This window comes from Carcharodon carcharias, chromosome 2, assembly GCF_017639515.1.
Source record: "Carcharodon carcharias isolate sCarCar2 chromosome 2, sCarCar2.pri, whole genome shotgun sequence".
NCBI classification, from domain to species: Eukaryota; Metazoa; Chordata; class Chondrichthyes; order Lamniformes; family Lamnidae; genus Carcharodon; species Carcharodon carcharias.
Genome location: NC_054468.1, coordinates 129,069,892 through 129,092,060, shown reverse-complemented (window position 1 = coordinate 129,092,060; position 22,169 = coordinate 129,069,892). Strand labels below are relative to the sequence as shown.

Here is a 22,169-nt window from a genome sequence, read left to right as displayed (position 1 = left end):
TTTCAGCGTGTAGGGAGGGGGAATTTGCTTCTAATTGGATAGGAAATGTGTTATTGATTATTGCAGGCAAGAATTACATGGGATGTTACAGAACTTGTTCATCCCAAAAGATTGGTGTTTATACTCCACCCGCATCTCCCACCTTGCTTCATCTCGCCCTATAAACTTAATCCATTTCTTTCTCCCCTTAAATCAATGCTATTTACTCCAACTTCTTGTGTTAGCGAGTTCCACTTTCTCACTACTCTGTCCCCATGATTAACTTGAGTATTGTTAACCCAATGTGTGCCTTCCTTTTAAGTTTCAGTTTAGTCTTTCTCTCTCATTCCTTTTGAAGTATCCCCTTTAAAGGGATATATTCATTTTGTGCTCCGTCTATTTTAGACTTGAAGATTTCCCACAGACCTATTGAATGCTTGGCTTGAATTTGTTCGAAGCAGAGGTTAATGGAGGCAAGCTTCTAGATTTGTTCTTTGCAGTAAAGGGGAAAGCTTATTGGGGATAGGATACAAAGCCCAGTTTGCTCTCAGAGTTGAGGGTGTAACAGACTTCTATTGTAAGCTACAACAGGACAGTTAGGATCACCAGAAGAGCTTCCTACTCCTCTTCAAATAGTGCCATGGCGTCTTTTACATTTATCTGAGAGGGCTGACTTAGGTTTAACGCCTCACCCCAAAGTCCGTGCTTCTGAAAATGCAACGTCCATCAGTCCTACACTAGGACTGTCGCTTTGGATTATGTGCTCAAGTTTCTTGAATCTGTGACCTTCTTATTCACTGAGCCGAAGATAGCATGTTAAGAACTCTGCAAATCTTAGAAAACTTGATTTTTTAATATTGACACCTACGTTGAATTTGCCCAACATTCCGTGGAGGTTCATTAAGAACTGGTGCCAACCTATTGAAGGAGTCCCAGTTTCACAAATCTATAGGATGTTTGTGCTCAAAGCTTGAATTTTCACCCCACCTCTCCCTGAAATCCCACCCTAAATAATTGTGACTTTTAAAAAGAATAGTTTCAGATATTTAATGCAGAACAGATATTTATCATTAGTTGGTGCTTAAATTGTACCTTTTGTGTGTGGCTTTAAATACAATGTGTCTCAAAAGGCTATGTTGAGATATAAATAGCAATCATCTTGAAGCAATCCTCCTCCCATTTGCTGCTTTGTTGAAACTGTAGCTTATTGTAAACAACCTCCAATAAAATTTTTAAGTTAATTGGCAAAAGTCAATGGGAGATGAGAATTTTTTTTTTACAGTAAGTTGTTTTGATCTGGAATATGCTGCCTGACAGGGTAGCCAAAACAGAGTCAATAGTAAATTTCAAAAGGGAATTGGATAGATAATTGAAAATGAACAATTTACAGGGCTATGAAAGGGAGTGGGATGAATTGGTTAGCTCTTTCAAGGTACCGTGGGCTGAATCATGTCCTTCTATAATATATGATCCTAAAAGTCAGGGCATTTGCACCCTGTTGTGATGTTTGGGGTTGGATGGGCTGTTGTGCTGTGTAGATGTGTGTTCAGAGAGTGGCATGGGATAACACTATATATGCATTATTCAAAAACGACGCCCTAGGTTTGAGGTATACATTGAGGAAAATTCTGAGCTTGATTCAAGTAATTGTAAACCTTCCTGATAAGATAGTGTTAGGAAAAAGAGATAGTTTAAGTAAGTTATATTTATATTTGTGAGCGTTAGGAATGAGTTTTAGCTTTAAAGTTTAAGTTTGATTTGTATTTCTGTATTTGTGTGTTAAGAAAAGGTCAAGTTGAGTTTTAGTTTCACTTTAAAAGATGCCTGCATTTCTGGTGAGAGTTTAAGACTCCTAAAGAGAAGTTAAGCAAACAGAAGAGTAGACAACAGTCCAGTTTTTTTTTTCTAGCAACAGGGATCCAGAGATGCAGGCAACACACACACAAAACTAGAAACAACAGTTTGATTTGGAAGCTGTTTGAGTTCAGTTGGCTTTGAAGACAGCTGCCAAGCAGAAGCAACCTAGAAGAGGCAGATAGCCAGTCCCAAGCTAAAGTTGGTTGAAAGTAGCTGCCAGAGAGAGACTGGAGCAAAAGGGACACATAGCCATTCCCAAAGCTAACGAAGAAAGTCCCCTAGAATCCAGGAGAATGGAACAGGCGAAAGACCTTCTAGTCGAAGGAAGGACAGGAACCTAGAAAAGGTCATGTTCTGTGTAAAGAAAAGTAAGGAGCAGAGGGAAAGGCTTGAAGCTTAAAGAGATAAAGCCTTGGGAAAAGTCAGAAGGCCCAAAGAGACAACTGAAGGTCTGTAACTCTTTGCCATGGGCATGTGAAGCAGTGGTGTACTGATGATGGCTGAGTCAAAGAGAGAGAGAGTGCATGGAAGAAAGCTTGAATGTATGTGGTGACCCAGGGGAGAGGAACATGGGAAAGAGAGTTCGAAACCCTGGAGGTGACCCCTTGCGGAAGATGTCGGAAAGAGAGCATCAGTTTGGGAGAAGATTCCGAAGCAAGTTCTTGGACAGTGGAGATTGGGAACCTTTGTGTGAAAGATGGAGTTCAGTGAGACTAGTTGGCTCACAGTGTGACAAGCGCCTGGGGGGAGCTGAGGAGAGATCCATAGCATCTGTCTGGGGTGGCATCAGTCACTTGGTTTCAAAGTGTGGTGTGTCTGAACACAGGTTGCCTTACTTACTGTGTACTTACTTTGAACATTAGTGTATAAGATAGTTTTAGTAACTTGTGTTATCCTTATAAATCTGTATATAGCTGTAAAGGTTTGGTTGTGGGTGAAGGAGTATTGTAATATAGCTCATCTTTTCTTGTTTAATAACTTTTATTCTTTTTTTAAAACTTCATTAGCTGACTCTGTTCAGTAGCTACTCTCCACTCATTTAAACAAACTAGAGTTAGGGTCTATCAAGCTGGGTTCCACCTTAGGATCAGGTTTCTCCAGTGGTAACCTCAGCTGGGGATCATAAACAATAGTCAGGATGTATTAAAAACAAAAAACGGCGGATGCTGGAAATCAAAAAAACAAAAACAGAATTACCTGGAAAAACTCAGCAGGTCTGGCAGCATCGGTGGAGAAGAAAAGAGTTGACGTTTTCAGTCCTCATGACCCTTCAACAGAACTGGGTGAATCCAAGGAGAGGGGTGAAATATAAGCTGTTTTTTTTTTTTGGGGGGGGGGGGGGGGGGGGGGGGGGGGAAGAAGTGGAGGGGGGTGGTGTGGTTGTAGGGACAAGCAAGCAGTGATAGGAGCAGATAATCAAAAGATGTCACAGATAAAAGAACAAAAGAACACAAAGGTGTTGAAGTTGGTGATATTATCTAAACGACTGTGCTAATTAAGAATGGATGGTAGGGCACTCAAGTTACAACTCTAGTGGGGGTGGGGTGAAAAGGCTAGCAGGGCATGAAAGATTTAAAAATAATGGAAATAGGTGGGAAAAGAAAAATCTATATAAATTATTGGAAAAAACAAAAGGAAGGGGGAAGAAACAGAAAGGGGGTGGGGATGGAGGAGGGAGTTCAAGATCTAAAGTTGTTGAATTCAATATTCAGTCCGGAAGGCTGTAAAGTGCCTAGTCGGAAGATGCGATGCTGTTCCTCCAGTTTGCGTTGGGCTTCACTGGAACAATGCAGCAAGCCATGGACAGACATGTGGGCAAGAGAGCAGGATGGAGTGTTAAAATGGCAAGCGACAGGGAGGTTTGGGTCTTTCTTGCGTACAGACCGCAAGTGTTCTGCAAAGCGGTCGCCCAGTTTACGTTTGGTCTCTCCAATGTAGAGGAGACTGCATTGGGAGCAACGAATGCAGTAGACTAAGTTGGGGGAAATGCAAGTGAAATGCTGCTTCACTTGAAAGGAGTGTTTGGGCCCTTGGACAGTGAGGAGAGAGGAATTGAAGGGGCAGGTGTTGCATCTTTTGCGTGGGGAGGTGCCATAGGTGGGGGTTGAGGTGTAGGGGGTGATGGAGGAGTGGACCAGGGTGTCCCAGAGGGAACGATCCCTACAGAATTCCGCCGGGGGGGGTGAAGGGAATGTGTGTTTGGTGATGGCATCATGCTGGAGTTGGCGGAAATGGTGGAGGATGATCCTTTGAACGCGGAGGCTGGTGGGGTAATAAGTGAGGATCTTTCTGGGAGGGAGGAGAAGGCGTGAGGGCGGATGCATGGGAGATGGGCTGGACAAGGTTGAGGGTCCTGTCAACGACCGTGGGTGGAAAACCTCGGTTAAGGAAGAAGGAGGACATGTCAGAGGAACTGTTTTTGAAGGTAGCATCATCAGAACAGATGCGACGGAGGCGAAGGAACTGAGAGATTGGGATGGAGTCCTTACAGGAAGCGGGGTGTGAGGAGCTGTAGTTGAGGTAGCAGTGAGAGCTGGTAGGCTTGTAATGGATATTGGTGGACAGTTTATCACCAGAGATTGAGACAGAGAGGTCAAGGAAGGGAAGGGAAGTGTCAGAGATAGACCACGTGAAAATGATGGAGGGGTGGAGATTAGAAGCAAAATTAATAAATTTTTCCAAGTCCCGACGAGAGCATGAAGCAGCACCGAAGTAATCATCGACGTACCGGAGAAAGAGTTGTGGAAGGGGGCCGAAGTAGCACTGGAACAAGGAATGTTCCACATACCCCATAAAGAGGCAAGCATAGCTGGGGCCCATGCGGGTACCCATAGCCACACCTTTTATGTGGAGGAAGTGAGAGGAGTTGAAGGAGAAATTGTTCAGTGTGAGAACAAGTTCAGCCAGACGGAGGAGAGTAGTGGTGGATGGGGATTGTTCGGGCCTCTGTTCGAGGAAGAAGCTAAGGGCCCTCAGACCATCCAGGTGGGGGATGGAGGTGTAGAGGGATTGGACGTCCATGGTGAAGAGGAAGCGGTTGGGGCCAGGGAACTGGAAATTGTTGATGTGACGTAAGGTGTCAGAGGAATTGTGGATGTAGGTGGGAAGGGACTGGACAAGGGGAGAGAGAAGGGAGTCAAGATAACGAGAAATGAGTCCCGTGGGGCAGGAGCAAGCTGACACGATCGGTCTACCGGAACAGTTCTGTTTGTGGATTTTGGGTAGGAGGTAGAAGCGGGCCATTCGAGGTTGGGCGACTATCAGGTTGGAAGCTGTGGGAGGAAGATCTCCAGAGGAGATGGGGTCAGTGACAGTCCTGGAAACAATGGCTTGATGTTCAGTGGTGGGGTCATGGTCCAGGGAGAGGTAGGAGGAAGTGTCCGCTAGTTGACGCTCAGCCTCCGCGAGGTAGAGGTCAGTGCGCCAGACAACAACAGCACCACCCTTGTCAGTGGGTTGATGACAATGTTGGGGTTGGACCTGAGAGAACGGAGTCCAGTAAGTTCAGAGAGAGACAGATTAGAATGGGTGAGAGGAGCAGAGAAATTGAGACGACGAATGTCACACTGACAGTTCTCAATGAAAAGATCAAGAGAAGGTAAGAATCCAGAGGGAGGGGTCCAGGTGGAGGAAGAATATTGGAGGTGGGTAAAAGGATCCGTTGTACGGAAAGAGGACTCCTGCCCAAAGAAGTGAGCCCGGAGACGAAGACGTCGGAAGAAGAGTTCAGCATCGTGCCAAGCCCGAAATTCATTGAGATGAGGGCATAAGGGTATGAAACTAAGTCCTTTGCTGAGTACTGAACATTCAGCATCGGAGAGGGGAAGGTCAGGGGGTATAGTGAATACACGGCTGGGGCTGGGATTGGAAGATGGCGTGGGGACGGAGGGACAGGCAAGGGTGGAGGGTCCTAGATGGGTGTTGGTGTCGATGCATTCCAGGACTGTCACTGACCTCATCTCCTCTGGAGATCTTCCTCCCACAGCTTCCAACCTGATAGTTGCCCAACCTCGGACGGCCCGCTTCTACCTCCTACCCAAAATCCACAAACAGAACTGTCCCGGTAGACCGATCATGTCAGCTTGCTCCTGCCCACGGAACTCATTTCTCGTTATCTTGACTCCCTTCTCTCTCCCCTTATCCAGTCCCTTCCCACCTACATCCGTGATTCCTCTGACACCTTACGTCACATCAACAATTTCCAGTTCCCTGGCCCCAACCGCTTCCTCTTCACCATGGACGTCAATTCACTCTACACCTCCATCCCCCACCAAGATGGTCTGAGGGCCCTTAGCTTCTTACTCGAACAGAAGCCCGAATAATCTCCATCCACCACTACTCTCCTCCGTCTGGCTGAACTTGTTCTCACACTGAACAATTTCTCCTTCAACTCCTCTCACTTCCTCCAAATAAAAGGTGTGGCTATAGGTACCCGCATGGGCCCCAGCTATACCTGCCTCTTTATGGGGTATGTGGAACATTCCTTGTTCCAGTCCTACTCCAGCCCCCTTCCACAACTCTTTCTCCAGTATATCCGCCTTCATGCCTTCTCCTCCCTCCCAGAAACATGATAGGGTCCCCCTTGTCCTCACTTATCACCCCACCAGCCTCCGCATTCAAAGGATCATCCTCCGCCATTTCCGCCAACTCCAGCATGATGCCACCACCAAACACACATTCCCTTCACCCCCCCGGCGGCATTCCTTAGGGATCGTTCCCTCTGGGACACCCTGGTCCACTCCTCCATCACCTCCTACTCCTCAACCCCCACCTATGGCAACTCCCCATGCCCACGCAAAAGATGCAACACCTACCCCTTCACTTCCTCTCTCCTCACCATCCAAGGGCCCAAACACTCCTTTCAAGTGAAGCAGCATTTCACTTGCATTTCCCCCAACTTAGTCTATTGCATTCATTGCTCCCAATGCGGTCTCCTCTACATTGGAGAGACCAAATGTAAACTGGGTGACCGCTTTGCAGAACACTTGCGGTCTGTCCGCAATAAAGACCCAAACCTCCCTGTCGCTTGCCATTTTAACACTCCACCCTGCTCTCGTGCCCACATGTCTGTCCTTGGCTTGCTGCATTGTTCCAGTGAAGCCCAACGCAAACTGGAGGAACAGCACCTCATCTTCCGACTAGGCACTTTACAGCCTTCCAGACTGAATATTGAATTCAACAACTTTAGATCTTGAACTCCATCCCCACCCCCTTTCTGTTTCTTCCCCCTTCCTTCTGTTTTTTCCAATAATTTATATAGATTTTTCTTTTCCCACCTATTTCCATTATTTTTAAATCGTTTATGTCCTGCTAGGCTTTCCACCCCACTCCCACTAGATCTGTAGCTTGAGTGCCCTACCATCCATTCTTAATTAGCACATTCGTTAGATAATATCACCAATTTCAACACCTCTGTTTTCTTTTGTCTGTGACATCTTTTGATTATCTGCTCCTATCACTGCTTGCTTGTCCCTACAACCACACCACCCCCCTCCAACCACACTACCCCCCTCCACTTCTCTTCCCCCACCCAACCACCCCACACCCCCCAACCCCTTTAAACCAGCTTATATTTCACCCCTCTTCTTGGATTCACCCAGTTCTGTTGAAGGGTCATGAGGACTCGAAACGTCAACTCTTTTCTTCTCCACCGATGCTGCCAGACCTGCTGAGTTTTTCCAGGTAATTCTGTTTTTGGTCAGGATGTAATGTTGTTCATTAAGATCATTTTCCGTACTAGGTGGTTTAACGAACTGACCTGATCAGTGGAGAGATCTGATAGCAAACAGAGCTGTAGGGTCACATTTGTGTTGAGGGACAAGCAGTGACTCCTTCAAGTGGTCTTCAGTACAACAGTATGAACCATATTTATACATGGTATGATAGTGCACAAGAAGTGAGAAGACAGTGGTATAGTGGTAGCACCACTGGATTAGTAATCCAGAGGACCAGGCTAATGCCCTGGGGGCACAGGTTCAAATCCCACCACAGCAGCTGGTGACATTTAAATCAATTTAATAAAATCTGAAATTGAAAGCTAGTATCAGTGATGGTGACCATGAAACTATCATTGATTGTTGTAAAAACTCATTTGGTTTACTAATGCCCTTTTGGGAAGGAAATCTGCTGTCCTTACCTGGTCAGGCTCCAGGTAGACTCATGTGACTCCTGACCCAAAGCAATGTGGTTGACTCAACTGTCCTCTGAAATGGCCAAGCAAGCCACTCCATTCAAGGGCAGTTAAGGATGGGCAACAAATGCTGGCCTTGTCAGCAATGCCCACGTCTCATGTAGAATAAACTTTGAAAAGAAGATTTTTTTTCTATAATTGAGCGGTTAGGCTGCGAATTTGCTGACATTTGAGAATCATGCTGTAAAAAGCATTGTAAGTTTTATATTAGTATTTGATGGGCTAAGGTTAATTATTTCTTGACTTAGGTTTGGATTGGAGCAACCTGTTTACATCAATATAATCAGGGATCCGATTAACCGATTTGTATCAAACTATTTCTTCCGACGTTTTGGGGACTGGCGGTCTGAACAGAATCATCAAATCCGGACACCAGGGATGAAAGATGAGGAGCGCTACCTGGTAAGTTTGTATTTCTGTGAATAAGGAAGTCATGGGATGGCTTTTCCTTCAGTTCAAGTGCCGCCAGCTGCATCCTTTTGTATTTATTCTTTCACGGGATGTGGGTGTCGCTGACTAGGCCAACGTTTGTTGCCCATCCCTTTTGCCATTGAGAAGGGGGTGGTGAGCCGCTGCCTCAAACCCCTGCTGTCCATGTTGTGTAGGTACACTCAAGTGTTAGGGAGGGAGTTCCAGGGTTTTGACTAAGCAACTGTGCAAGAATGGCGATATAGTTCCAAGTCAGGTTGGTGTGTGGCTTGAAAAGGAACTTGCAGGCCATGGTGTTGTCATGCATTTGCTATGTCCTTCTAGGTGGTAGAGATTGCAGATTTCGAAGCTGCTGTCAGAAGATGCTGCAATGCATCTTGTATATGAAACAAACTGCCACTTCTTTAGTGGTGGATGGGGTGCCAATCAGGTGGGCTGCTTTGCCCTGGATGGTGTCGTGCTTCTTGAGTGTTGTTGGGGCTGCATTTATCCAGGCAGGTGGAGAGTATTTTGTCACATTCCTGACTTGTGCCTTGTAGATAATGGAGCCAGCAGGTGAGTAACTTGCTGCAGAATTCCCAGCCTCTCACCTGCTCTTGTAGCCACAGTCTTTTGACTTTTTCCGAAGTTTAGTTTAAATAACTTCATGTTGAGATTCTTGCTTTGGATGTGTTGCAGAGGGTGGGAGACCATCTGAGGAACAAGATATAGGGAATGGAAAAAGATGGTAATGGAACTGTTGAGTAAGAGGATGAGAAATATCATAAGTGAAGGTACAGATTAACAATGAGCATTAAATTAGAATCCTTTAGAAACATGACCATGCATGTTATGGGCACACCATGAAAAGTTAAGACAGGCAATTTTCATCCCAGGAGATTGTGAAGCCTGCTCACTAATATTTTCTAGGACTGGCTGGAATCTGGCCATGCTCCAGAGAATTGCCAATTAACAGATGGATGAATTGTAAACATTGATTATGAGGAAATTGTTTAGCATCATAAGACCATAAGATATAGGAGCAGAAATTTAGCCATTCAGCCCATCGAGTCTGCTCCGCCATTCAATCATGGCTGATAAGTTTCTCAACCCCATTCTCCCACCTTCTGCCCATAACCTTTGATCCCCTTACCAATCAAGAACCTATCTATCTCGGTCTTAAATGCACTCAATGACCTGGCCTCCACAGCCTTCTGTGGCATTGAATTCCATAGATTCACCACTCTCTGGCTAAAGAAGTTTCTCCTCATCTCTGTTCTTAAAGGTCTTCCCTTTACTCTGAGGCTGTGCCCTCGGGTCCTGGTCTCTCCTACTAATGGAAACATCTTCCCCACATCCACTCTATCCAGGCCTTTCAGTATTCTGTAAGTTTCAGTCAGATCCCCCCTCATCCTTCTAAACTCCATCGAGTATAGACCCAGAGTCCTCAAACATTCCTCATATGTTAAGCCTTTCATTCCTGGGATTGTTCTCATGAACCTCCTCTGGACCCTCTCCAGAGTCAGAACACCCTTCCTGGGATAAGGGGCCCAAAATTGCTCTCAATATTCTAAATGTGGTCTGACCAGAGCCTTATAAAGCCTCAGCAGCACATCCCTGCTTTTATATTCTAGTCCTCTCGAAATAAATGCCAACATTGCATTTGCCTTCCTAACTACCAACTCAACCTGCAAGTTAACCTTAAGAGAATCCTGGACTAGGACTCCCAAGTCCCTATGCACTCCAGATTTCTGAATTCTTTCCCCATTTAGAAAAAAGTCTATGCCTCAATTCTTCCTACCAAAGTGCATGACCTCACACTTCCCCACGTTGTATTCCATCTGCCACTTCTTTGCCCATTCTCCTAACTTGTCCAAATCCTTCTGCAGCCTCCCTGCCTCCTCAATGCTACCTGTCCCTCCACCTATCTTTGTATCATCTGCAAACTTAGCCAGAATGCCATCAGTTCCTTCATCTAGATCATTAATGTATAAAGTGAAAAGTTGTGGTCCCAACACTGACCCCTGCGGAACTCCACTAGTCACCGGCCACCATCCTGAGAAGGACCCTCTTATCCCCACTCTCTGCCTCCTGCCAGACAGCCAATCTTCTTTCCATGCTAGTATCTTGCCTCTAATACCATGGGCTCTTATCTAACTGAGCAGCCTCCCATGCAGCACCTTGTCAAAGGCCTTCTGGAAGTCCAAGTAGATAACATCCATTGGCTCTCCTTTGTCTAACCTACTTGTTACCTCCTCAAAGAATTCTAACAGATTTGTCAGGCATGACCTCCCCTTGTTGAAACCATGCTGATTTTGCCCTATTTTATCATGCACTTCATGATGTGGGACTGTGTAAGAGATCTTGTTAAAGTACAAGGTTTAATTAGAAACCAAAAATCCTGGAAATACACACTCTTTGTGAAGTGAGAAAAAGAGGTTGACATTTAGGATCATGAGTATTGGAAAGGAAATATTTGAATAAGATTGGAACTAAAAGAAGGGCAGACAAACTGACAAATAACCTAGTCATAACAAGCAAGTTAATGGGTTGAATGACCTGCAAACTATTGGAAGAGCAGGGTTAAAATTGAGCCAGAACCAATGTGAAATGAAATGGAGTCAAGTGCTGGGACAACACAATATTGACTGAAAAAAGGGACTGGTAATCATGGTTGCTCAGAACATGCCATCACTGTAGATCATTCGGGAGATTGTGTCTGTGCAGGCTCTCTGAAAGAGGTATTTACTACATTCTATTCTCTTATAAATTCCCCCCCTTTTAAAATGATCATTGATTCTCCTTCCCCCTCTGTTTTTGGTACGGAATTATATAGTTAAAAACCCTCTGCAATAACAAATCCCTTAAACTCACTCTTCTTGTTTTGATTTTAACTGACTGCCAGCCATTTATGAACTCACCAACCAGGGAGCTGAATTTGCTTTATCAAATTCTGAGAATTTAAAACATTTCTGTTAAATCCCTTCTCCTTTATTCTAAGGAAGGGAGACCCAAATTCTCTTTGAATACTTCTGATCCCTCTAATCATAGTGAAAATCTTCTGTTCCCTCTCCATTGATTTGACATCTTAAAGTAAGGTTGGAAAAGTAGACATCGTATTCAAACTGTGGTATAACCAATGATCTCTATAGATTTAGCATAGCTTCAGGTTTTGGACTCCCTACTATGATTTCTAAAACCTGAGAAACCCATTTTGTTTTAGTGTAAGTCCTCCTGCAGTACATTCTTACTTAAAGTTGTGGGTGCCTTCCTGAAAATCACAACTTTTAAGTGAAACATTGGTTCCCATAGGAACCAATGTTAAAACTGTAGTTGGGTTCTGTAGGACCTTCCTTATCAGAAAACAACAAATATTAAACATTATACCCTCTAAGTTGCAATATTTTACATTGCTAAATCCCTATATTAGTAAATGAAATAAGTAATATTTTTAAACTTACATTTTTCTTTTCAAATAAAATAACTCTACTTACAGTACCTCCTGCCCCCCCACTGATCCCCGCTTCTCAAACCTCCCGGTAGCTGCAGATCCAACCCCTTCCCCGACCCTCCAAGGTGCAGCCCCTGGCTGCGTTCCCGTTCAAGATCCTGATCCGATCCAGAGTTTTGATGTTGTGAAAGTTTGAGTGCTGCTGGTGCAGAATTGCCATGCTGAGACTGCTACTACCATGGTTTTTTTTTAAATGGTCCCACTCGCCACTTCCATCTCCTGAACCCTCACTGTGAGTGGTGGCTCGGGAGAAAAGCAATGAAGCAGGAGCAGTTTCGATAGTCATTTTTTTAAAAAATGGATTAGAGCAGCCCTAGCTCAGCAATTCTGCACGAGCGGGGCTCACACTTCCATAACATCCGAGCCCCCGGCATCAGATCGGATCTGGATCTTAAATGTGAACGCAAGTTCATGTTGTAATCCCCAGCTGAGGTTACCACTGGACAAACACGATCCCAGGATGGAACCCATTTTGATAGATCCTAACTTTTATTTGTTTGTTTAGATACGTGGGAAGGGGCTACTGAACAGTCACTGGAGTCAGATAATGAACTTTTAACAAAAGTATAAAATGTGTTAAACAGGAAAAGATGAACTATAGCACAATACTCTTTCACCCACAACTATACCTTTGCGGATATGTACAGATTTGTAAGGATAACACAAGTTATAAAAGCTATCTTATACTCTAATGTTCACAGTAGACACATTCAGTGTGAACCAATTGGCAACCTGCGGCCCAGTGACAGATGTCACCCCAGACAAGTGCTATAGATCTCTCTTCAACTCCCTCCGGATGCTTGTTACCCCATGAATCAACCAGTCTCATTTAACTCAGTGTTTTACTCAAGGGTTTCCAATCTCCACTTTCCAAGAACTCACCTTGGAATCTTCTCCCAAACTGCGCTTTCTCTCAGATGCCTTCCACAAGGGTTTACCTCCAGGGTTTCAAATTCTCCTGCTGATGTTCCTCTCCCCTGGGTTACCACGTGCATTCATGCTTTCTTCCACGCGCTCACTCTCATTGACTCAGCGGTTAACAGTACACCACTGTTTCATATGTCCATAGCAAAGAGTTATAGACCTTCAGTTATCTCTTTGGACCTTCTGGCTTCTCACAAGCCTTTATCTCCAAACTTTAGCTTGGGACTTCCGATCTATCCCCTTTTGCTCCAGTCTTTCTCTGGCAGCTACTTTCATCCAACTTTAGCTTGGGTCTGGCTATCTGTCCCACCTAGGTTGCTTCTGCTTGGCAGCTGCCTTCAAAACTGACTCAAACTGCTGTTTCTAGTTTCTTGTGTGTCTGTGGGAGGGACCTGCCTCTCTGGACTCCTGTTGCTAGGCAACAGCCCAGTTTTTCTGCTCTTGTGTTTGCTTAACTTCTCTTACGCTTTCATTAGCAATGCAGGCACCTTTAAGGTGAAAGTAAAACTCAACTTGATCATACACTCAGAAGTACAAATTAAACTTGAACATTAAAGCTAAAACTCATCCAAGCGCCCACAAATACCAATATAACTTATTTCGACTGTCTCTATTTCCTAACATTCAGGAGAGGGAAGTGGCAAGAGGGTGTGGTGGGGAGAGGCCACACCAAAATGGCGCCAATTGGGTCACATGGGAAACAGCATTCACACAGGAAACAACCTTGAAACAAATCATGCAACGCTCAACACAATTATAGGCCCCATTAATTTACTGATGTTAAAGGGAAACACGGACTTACTGTACTTTCAAAGATGTATGTACACGAATCCATAAATTTCAAGCCCTTTTTAAAGTTTTACATTTGGTATATGCTTCCCCTCTTTATTCTTTGCAGAATATTTCAGTTCACATTTCTCTGCTTTACATTTCACGTAATATCTATCTACTCCATACATTACCCTGTAAACATTCTCCTTAGTTAATCATCATCTTCACACTTATCTGCTCTGCTTGTTTTTGTTTCATCTGTGGCTATTTGTGCTTCCTATAAATATGTCCCTCATTTGTTATATATTGTTTATATGTAAAAGTATATAATGTACAGTTCCTATCAATTACATGGGGCACATTGGTGTGAGCATGATTTGGCCATTGTACACACTGATCTGTATAACATAATTGTGCTATATACATATTATCGTCAGTCATCTGTATCCACAGCTGCCTGAACCATGACCTGAACTAACCTCCGTACTGACAGATCCTATACCTGACCAAGGGCTGAGTGCTATTCTGTTCCTATCCTTTTGTTGCCTCACATGGGAAGCATAGTTCAACATTGGACAGTGACACTTCATAATCTGAATCGCAACAGGCAACATTCACTCATTCAATATCTCAATAAACACAGCTGTTTCTGCCTACATAAATGCAGCAGTTAAGACATTCTATCAGGCAACTTGGAAATTGGCATTAATGCAAATAGCCAATGGTTATCACTTTTTTGACCATAATATGTGACTGTCTGTATTAAATATGAGCATTATAAGTGATGGGAACTTTAACATAGAGAGGAGAGAGAGCCATGATTCCAACAGTGACTGCATTATTTATATTGCTCCATTCTCTAGTCATAATCAAATCTGTTTCTGATCTTCAGCTGACTTCCAATCAATGCAGCCAAATTCTGTTTAATACTAGCAACAGCAGCTTGCATTTATGTAACACCTTTAACATGGTAAAAAAAAAATCCTATGTTGCTTTCACAGGGATGTTATCAAACAAAATTTTCAAATTATCAAACAAAGCCACTTAAGGCAACATCAGGTAGGCAAAGCATTAGGTTTTAAGGGGGCGTCTTAAAGGAGCAGAGAGAGTTGGGGAAGGTATTCTAGAGCCTGGGTCCTTGACAGCTGAAAGCATGGCACCAATAATGAGTAGTTAAAATTGGGAATGTGCAAGAGGCCAGAATTGGAGGAATGCAGATATTGCGGGAAAGTTGTCAGGCTGGAGGTCATCACAGAAATAGGGAGGGGCAAGGTGAAATAGGAATTTGAAAACATTAAGAATTACAAATTTTCTGTGTGGCACGTAATCAGACTTGTTTTGAAAATCCAAATGCACTACATCCCCTGGATTTTCCTTCTCATTACATTTGTTGTTTTTTAATTAATGCTATTAATTCTTGACTTTGACAAATCCTGTTTTTAACTCATATTTCCAAGGGATTAATTTATCTCGGATTCGTGAGAAACATACTAACTGCCCCAATGAGACTGACTGGTGTTTAGTTACCTGGTTTATTCCCTTTTGTTTAAAAAAAGGTTAAACTCTCCAATTCTCTGACACAACTTGCATTTCCAAAAACATTTCATAGGTTGTATTCAGAGTCTCTGATAATCCTTCAGTCTGTCTGCCATCAGGGCTCCATGCCTTTTTCACTTTCGAGTTCACCATTTTTTCCAGTGCTACTTCCTGATGTACCTTTTTTTTCATGGGACTATGGGCATCACTGGCAAGGTCAGCATTTATTGCCCATCCCTTATTGTTCTTGAGGCAGTGATTGAGAGTTGCTGCCTTGAACTGCTGCAGTCCACCTGGTGTAGGTGTACCCACAGTGCTGTTAGGAAGAGAGTTCCAGGATTTTGATCTAGTGACAGTGAAGGAATGGCAATATAGTTCCAAGTTAGGATGGTGTGTGGCTTGGAGGGAACTTGCAGATCGTGGTGTTCCCATTCGCTGCTCCTCTTGTCCTTCTAGGTGGTAGGAGAATGTGCTGTCAAAGGAGACTTGGTGAGTTGCTGCAGTGCATTTTGTAGGTGTTACAGACTTCTGCCACTCTGCGTCGGTGGTGGAGGGAGTGAATGTTGAAGGTGGTGGATGGGGTGCCAGTTAAGCAGGCCGCTTTGTCCTGAATGGTGTCAAACGTCTTGAATATTTTTTTGGTGTTGTACTCATCCAAGCAATTGGAGAGTCATATCATACTCCTGACTTGTGCCTTTTCAATGGTGGGCAGACTTTAGGGAGGCAAGAAGTCAGTTACTCTGACCTACTCTTGAAGCCAGATATGGCTGGCCCAGTTAAGTTTCTGGTCATTGGTAACCCCAGGATCTTGATAGTGGAGGATTTAGGAATGGTATTGCCATTGAATATCAATGAGGGATGGTTAGATTTTCTGCTGTTGGAGATGATCATTGCCAGGCATTTGTGCAGTGTGAATGTTACTTGCCACTTATCAGCCCAACCCTGAATGTTATCCAGGTCTTGCTGCACATCGACATGGACAGCTTCAGTATCTGAAGAGTTGTGAATGGTACTGAGCATTGTGCAATCATCAGTGAACTTCCCCACTTCTAACCTTATGATGGAAGGCAGATCATTGATGAAGCAGCTGAAGATGGTTGGTCCTAAGACACTATTTTAACAAACCACTGCAGCAGTGTTTTGGGACTGAGGTGATAGATTCATAATTTGTCTAGAATTACTCAAAATAGCAAATGAATTTTGGGTAATTTTTGTGAGCTCTGTTAAAGAGAAAGGAAAGACCTTACATTATTGTAGTGCCTTTCATGGACTTGTGATGTTCCAAAGCACTTTACAATTAATGAAGCACTTTGGAAGTTCAATCACTGTTGTGATGTAGAAAATGGGGTACAGCAAACATACAAACAGCATTGAAGTAATGATCAGATAATCTATTTTAAGAATGTTGCATGATGGATAAAGACTGGAGCAGACACTAGAAGAACTCACCTGTCCTTCTTTGAGTAATGCCACAAGACCCTTAACACCTTTCCAAGAGTCAGCACTTCAATTTAACGGCCCATTCAAACGATGGCATCCCCAATATTGCAGCACTCCTTTGGTACTGCACTGAAAGTGTTAGCTTAGATTTGTGTGCTCATATTCTCTGTTGGGGGACTTGAACCCACAACTTTCTGACTCAAGGTGAGAATGCCACCAAATAATCCACAGCTCTCATTGTAGTGCCAGGTCAGGAGGTCTTATCAATTATTGTGACATTTCAACTCTCTATGGTTTCAACTCTCACTGACATCACCCCATTACATTGCTCACCATTTCCTATAGTAAGGTTATAACACAGTATACATAGTGTTTACCAAACAGAAAACGGATCAGTTGGCCCAATAGACCTGTGCTACTGTTCACATTCCACACCAGACGCCTTCAACTAGCTCCCATCAACATATCCTTCTATCCCTTTCTCTCTCATGTATTTATCTGGTTTCCCTTAAATAGTAGTCACCTCAACTCCTCGTGAGTTCCACATTTTAACCACTCTGGGTAAAGAAGATTTTCCTGAACTCCTATTGGATGTATGAGTGGCTATCTTTTCTTCACCCTCAAATTCTAATGATCTCTGCAAGTGGAAACATTTTCTCTACATCTGCCTTTCACAATCTTAAAGACCTTTATCAGTGCACACCACCTCCTCCCACCCCTCCGCCCAAGCCCCCGTTTTCTCTTTTTTAGAGAATAGAGCCCCAGCCTGTTCAATCTTTCCTGAGATCTTTTTTGCAACTTCTCCAAGTGCTACTATGCCATTTTTATAAAATGGAGACAAGAACTGTGCAGAGTACTCCCATTTGTAAACGAACCAAGATTCTAAACCAATTTAACATTTCTCTACTTTTCAAATCTATCCCACCCAAAATAAATCTGTGCTTTCTCTTTTGGGCTTATTCATCTACATCATTACTTTCAGCAATTTGTGTACCTATATCCCAGGACGCCTCTGCTTCTCTACCCTATTTAGACAATTTTCCAAAGATTATGTCCTTTTCCTACCAAAATATACCACCTCACACTTATCTATATTGAAGTTAATTTGCCAGTTACATGCCCATGCCCATTCTGCAACTTTTTTTTCTCAGTGTACTTCCATTATCCATGCCACCTAATTTAGTAATATTCACAAATTTTGAAATTGCACTTCTGACTGCCTGGTCCAAATCGCTTATGTAAACGGTGGCCAGCCATGCTCCCAGCATTGATCCCTGTGGAACACCATTTCTGGCCCCTTATCAGTTTGTGTAAATACCCTTAAACTCTGCCCGTTGTTTTCTGTTTTGTAGCTAGCTTGCTATCTATTCTCATATTTGTTCCCTGGCTCCACGTGTCCTTGCCTTAGTCATGACTTTACTATGTGGTACCTTATCAAAGGTCTACTAAAAATACAAATATATTAGGTCTACCACAGTACCCTTATTTGCCTGTTTTGTTCCTACTTCAAAGAGTTCAGTAAAGTTGCTCAAATGCAAATTTTCCTTCTGAAATCTAAGCTGACGAGCTTTTATTGTATTTTGATTTTCTAGATGGTCTTCTGTGGGGTAAGTATCTTTGAGTAAGGATTCCATTATATTTTATACCACTGACAAAAAAGCCTGTAGAATTGAATGTGAACTTCATCGCACAATTAGCCTGATGAGTCACATTACTAAGATCTTCTTGGAGTACTGATGAATAGGGGCCAGGAACAAGATAAAGCCAGAAATTTCAGCTCTTCAGTGTGGTTTTGTAGAAGATAGAGAAACAAGAAATGCTGTCCTTATAGTACACATGCTATCAGAAAGAACCATAGAGATGAAAAAAGATGCGTTCATGTGTTTTATTCATTATAATAAGGCATTTGATAAGGTGAAACATGAAGAACTGATGAGCATGTTAATCTCTTGACCTTAATGCAAAGATCTTAGATTGATAAGTAATCTTTATTGGGAACAAAGTTGAGAATGAACTGAGCGATTTTGTGAAGATTAAAAGAGGGGTTATATGGGTGTATTTTCTCCCCAGATTTATTCAGTTTGTATTGTGAAAATATTCTTAGACAGATTGAAGACCTTCCTGGATTATTACTTGGAGGCTACAACCTTATTAATACAAGAAATGCTGATGACACCATTCTTATTGCTGACTCTGAAGAGAAACTGCAAAAGATTTTGCAAAGATTATTAAGTAAAAGTGAGAAGAAATGGCTGAACATAAATTGTAAGAAATCAAAATGTCTACTTGTGTCCAAAAAGAAAATGTTACCCAAATGTAAGATCACAATGAAAAGTTCAAACAGGTGGACAAATTTTATTACCTAGAAAGTTTGTTAACATCAGACAGACAGTGCGACCAAGAAATAAGATAAAGGATTGGAATGGTCAAAAAGATGCATTTCAAAAAATGATAAAGATTACGATCAACTCAAAATTAGCCATGAAAACAAAGCTGAGAATCCTGGAATATTACATCGCATCAATTTTGACATACAGAAGTGAGTGTTGGAAGGTCAGTGAAGCAATAGAGAAGAATTGAGGTCGCAGAGTTATTGTTTTTGAGGTGAAAAATGAAGATATCTTGGACAAATCACAACCAGTAGAAAGATGTTGGTCAAATCTGAGACCAAAAGAACTCTGCTGATCAAGATCAAGAAGAGAGAGTTGGAATTGCTTGGACACTTAATAAGGAATCATGATTTAGAAAGTCTGATGCTGATGGGAAAGATCGATGGTAAAAGAGATCAAGATAGGCAACAATCTTTTTAAAGAGCCTTACAAACTGGATGAATGTACCACTGATTAAGAGGATCCACACCTCTAGCACAAGGTTGACATGGACGTCCATGTTAACCTTCTTAGGACATGGTACCTGAAGCGAGAGTTGGTTCCCTAGACTTGCTCTATCTTCCTTTTTAAGTGTAGGATTAATCTTAAGTGTTCACCTGTCCTCTGGCACTATTCCCCTTTTTTAAAGAGTTTTTAAAAAGGTATAATAGTGCCTCTTTCCTAACTTTATTAATATGCGTGGATGCAATCCGTCTGGACTAGGGGTTTTATCCTCTCTCTTGTTTTTGTTTGCAAGCTATCTTCCCCCTTTAAGCAGACTATCCTTAGCATTGCTCCGGTTATGTCAGCATGTACCTTTTTTGCTATTAGGGTGCACTGATAGATCAAATGGATGAAATTGCAATTTTATCCCAAAGTATTATTTGGAAGAATTGTTGCATTTTAGGGTTTAAATTACATGACAATTTTGTGAATATTGTAAAATTAGTGGCATCAGTAATTTATAACTTTATCTAGTTTTGCAATGAATTTTACATTTTGCCTTTTTTAAAAATATTCCTAGTTTAAGGCGAGTAGCTTTATTGGAGCAGGGATGTTTTTACAGCAGTGTTGGGATGGTGCTAGTGAAGTTGAAGGGTACTGGAATAATGGGAATTCTCTAGGTGCAGTGTATTGGGACAATGGGAGAGGGTATTGGAGCATGCAAGAATGGTCATGGCACAGAGATATCAAGGTGTGAGAGCCTTGCAGGAATCTGGTTATACCACTAAGGGAATCTCAGGGATGGGAGCAGTGGGAAGAGAAAAAGATTTTCATTTTTACAGTACCTTTCACAACTTGGGGATGTCCCAAAGTGCTTCAAAGGCAATGAAGTGCATTATTTTTAAGTGTAGTCATACTGTAATGTAGGAAATAAGACAGCCAACCTCATGCAGTAAGACCCCGCAAGGAGCAAATTTATCACCAGACAATCTGTTTTAGTGATGCTGGTTGAGGGATTAACATTGGCCAGGACATTAGGATGAGATCTTTTACATCCACCTAAGAGGACAGGTTTAACAGCTCTTCGTGAGATAACTGGTGGTCACTGTCCATTTCCTGAAACTAATTTTTAACAGTCTTCCTGAATCGGAGAGCAACTTCCTAGAATTGTCTATTCTCACTAAATTAGTCTTTTTCTTTTGCCTTTCTCAGGACATGACATGACTATTGGCAGGTATGGAGCATTGTGGGAACCCTGTTTCCTAGTTGCAACTTGACTGTGAATGGGACCAATGGACCAGCAGGTCTTTCTCTGTTGCCTTTTTCATATAATTTTGATTCCTTATCTTTAGCTCATGCAATTCTTAAGGTTTCAATTGTTAATCATTTCCACTTGGGGAACCTAAAATTAGTGACTATCAATATAAGGTAGTCATTTATAAATCCAATTACAAATTAGGAGAAAGCTCTTTCCTAGAACAGTGATGAGAATATGGAACTTACAACCAACCACATGGGGCAGCAACAAGCTTAACTGTATTTAAGGGGAAGCTAGATAAATACATGAGGAAGAAAATAACAGAAAAATATGTTGATTGATTTAGATGAAACAACGTGGGATAAGGCTTGTGTGGAACATGTAAACCAACACAGACCTGTTGGACCAAATGGCCTGTTTCTGTGCTGTAAAATACTGTGTAACTCTATGTAATGTAATTCCATCAGAACCATTCTTCTGTATTGCCTTGGAAAAAATGTTGCTTCAGTTTGAAGCTTGGTTTCATTTCACGCCAGATTTCAATCCTGCAGATTGGTTGCAGGCCTTTCTACCAACCCCATAATCATTCCATTTTGCAGCATAACAGGAAGCCATTCAGCTCACCATACCTGACCATTTCTCCATTTCTCTTTTACAAACTATGAAGGATTCTGCATCCATCACTATTTCTGGTAGATTATTCCTTGTCCTAACAAAATTTTTCCCTTCTTTTGATTATCTTAAACGTATCCCCTGTAGTAAGGACTTGTCAATCAGTAGAAATGATTAGGTCAGTTTCCCTTGTCAGTATCCCTCAATTAAAAACGCTTTTATCGGATCTTCTCTGAACCTTCCTTCGAATGAAATGAGCCCTATTTCTCTATTTTCTCCTTATAAAAGAAGCCTCTGATTTTTTTTTTATTGTACATTTATGGGATGTGGATGTTGCTGGCAAGGCCAGGATTTTATTGCCCATATCTTAATTTCCCTTGGGAAGATGGTTGTGAGCCACCACCTTGAACTGCTGCAGTTCATGTGCTGTAGGTACACACTGTGCTGTTCGGGATGGAGTTCCAGAATTTTGACCCGGTGACAGTGAAGGTGGTGTGTGACTTGGAGGGGAACTTGCAGGTGGTGGTGTTCCAGGTGGTATAGGTTGTGGGTTTGGAAGGTGCAGTCGAAGGAACATTGGCGAGTTCCTGCAGTGTATCTTGTTGTTGGTATACACTGCTGCCACTGTGTGTAGGTGGTGGATGGACTGAATGTTTAAGGTGGTAGGTGGGATGTCAGTCAAGCAGACTGCTTTGTCCTGGAAGTTGTCAAGCTTCTTGAGTGTTGTTGGAGCTGCACTCATCCAGGCAAGTGGAGGGTTTTGTATCTCACTTGTCATGGAATCCATGGTTTCAAAGCTTGAATTTTTTGAGACAAAACCTGATTGAAAAGAGAAACTGACCCTTCCAGTTTCTAAGGAAACTAAGACTG

At 42.6% G+C, this 22,169-nt stretch overlaps 1 protein-coding gene across 3 annotated transcripts in view; it reads left to right on the top strand.

Annotated features, from left to right (window-relative positions):
* The window catches only part of usta (uronyl 2-sulfotransferase a), a 105,870-nt gene that overhangs the window by 41,544 nt on the left and 42,157 nt on the right, over window positions 1-22,169 (top strand). For all 3 annotated transcript variants that reach the window (XM_041182742.1, XM_041182741.1, XM_041182743.1), the window contains one exon: window positions 8,275-8,428. In XM_041182742.1, the coding sequence (XP_041038676.1) occupies window positions 8,275-8,428 (154 nt within the window). The remainder of the gene's footprint in view (window positions 1-8,274; window positions 8,429-22,169) is intronic.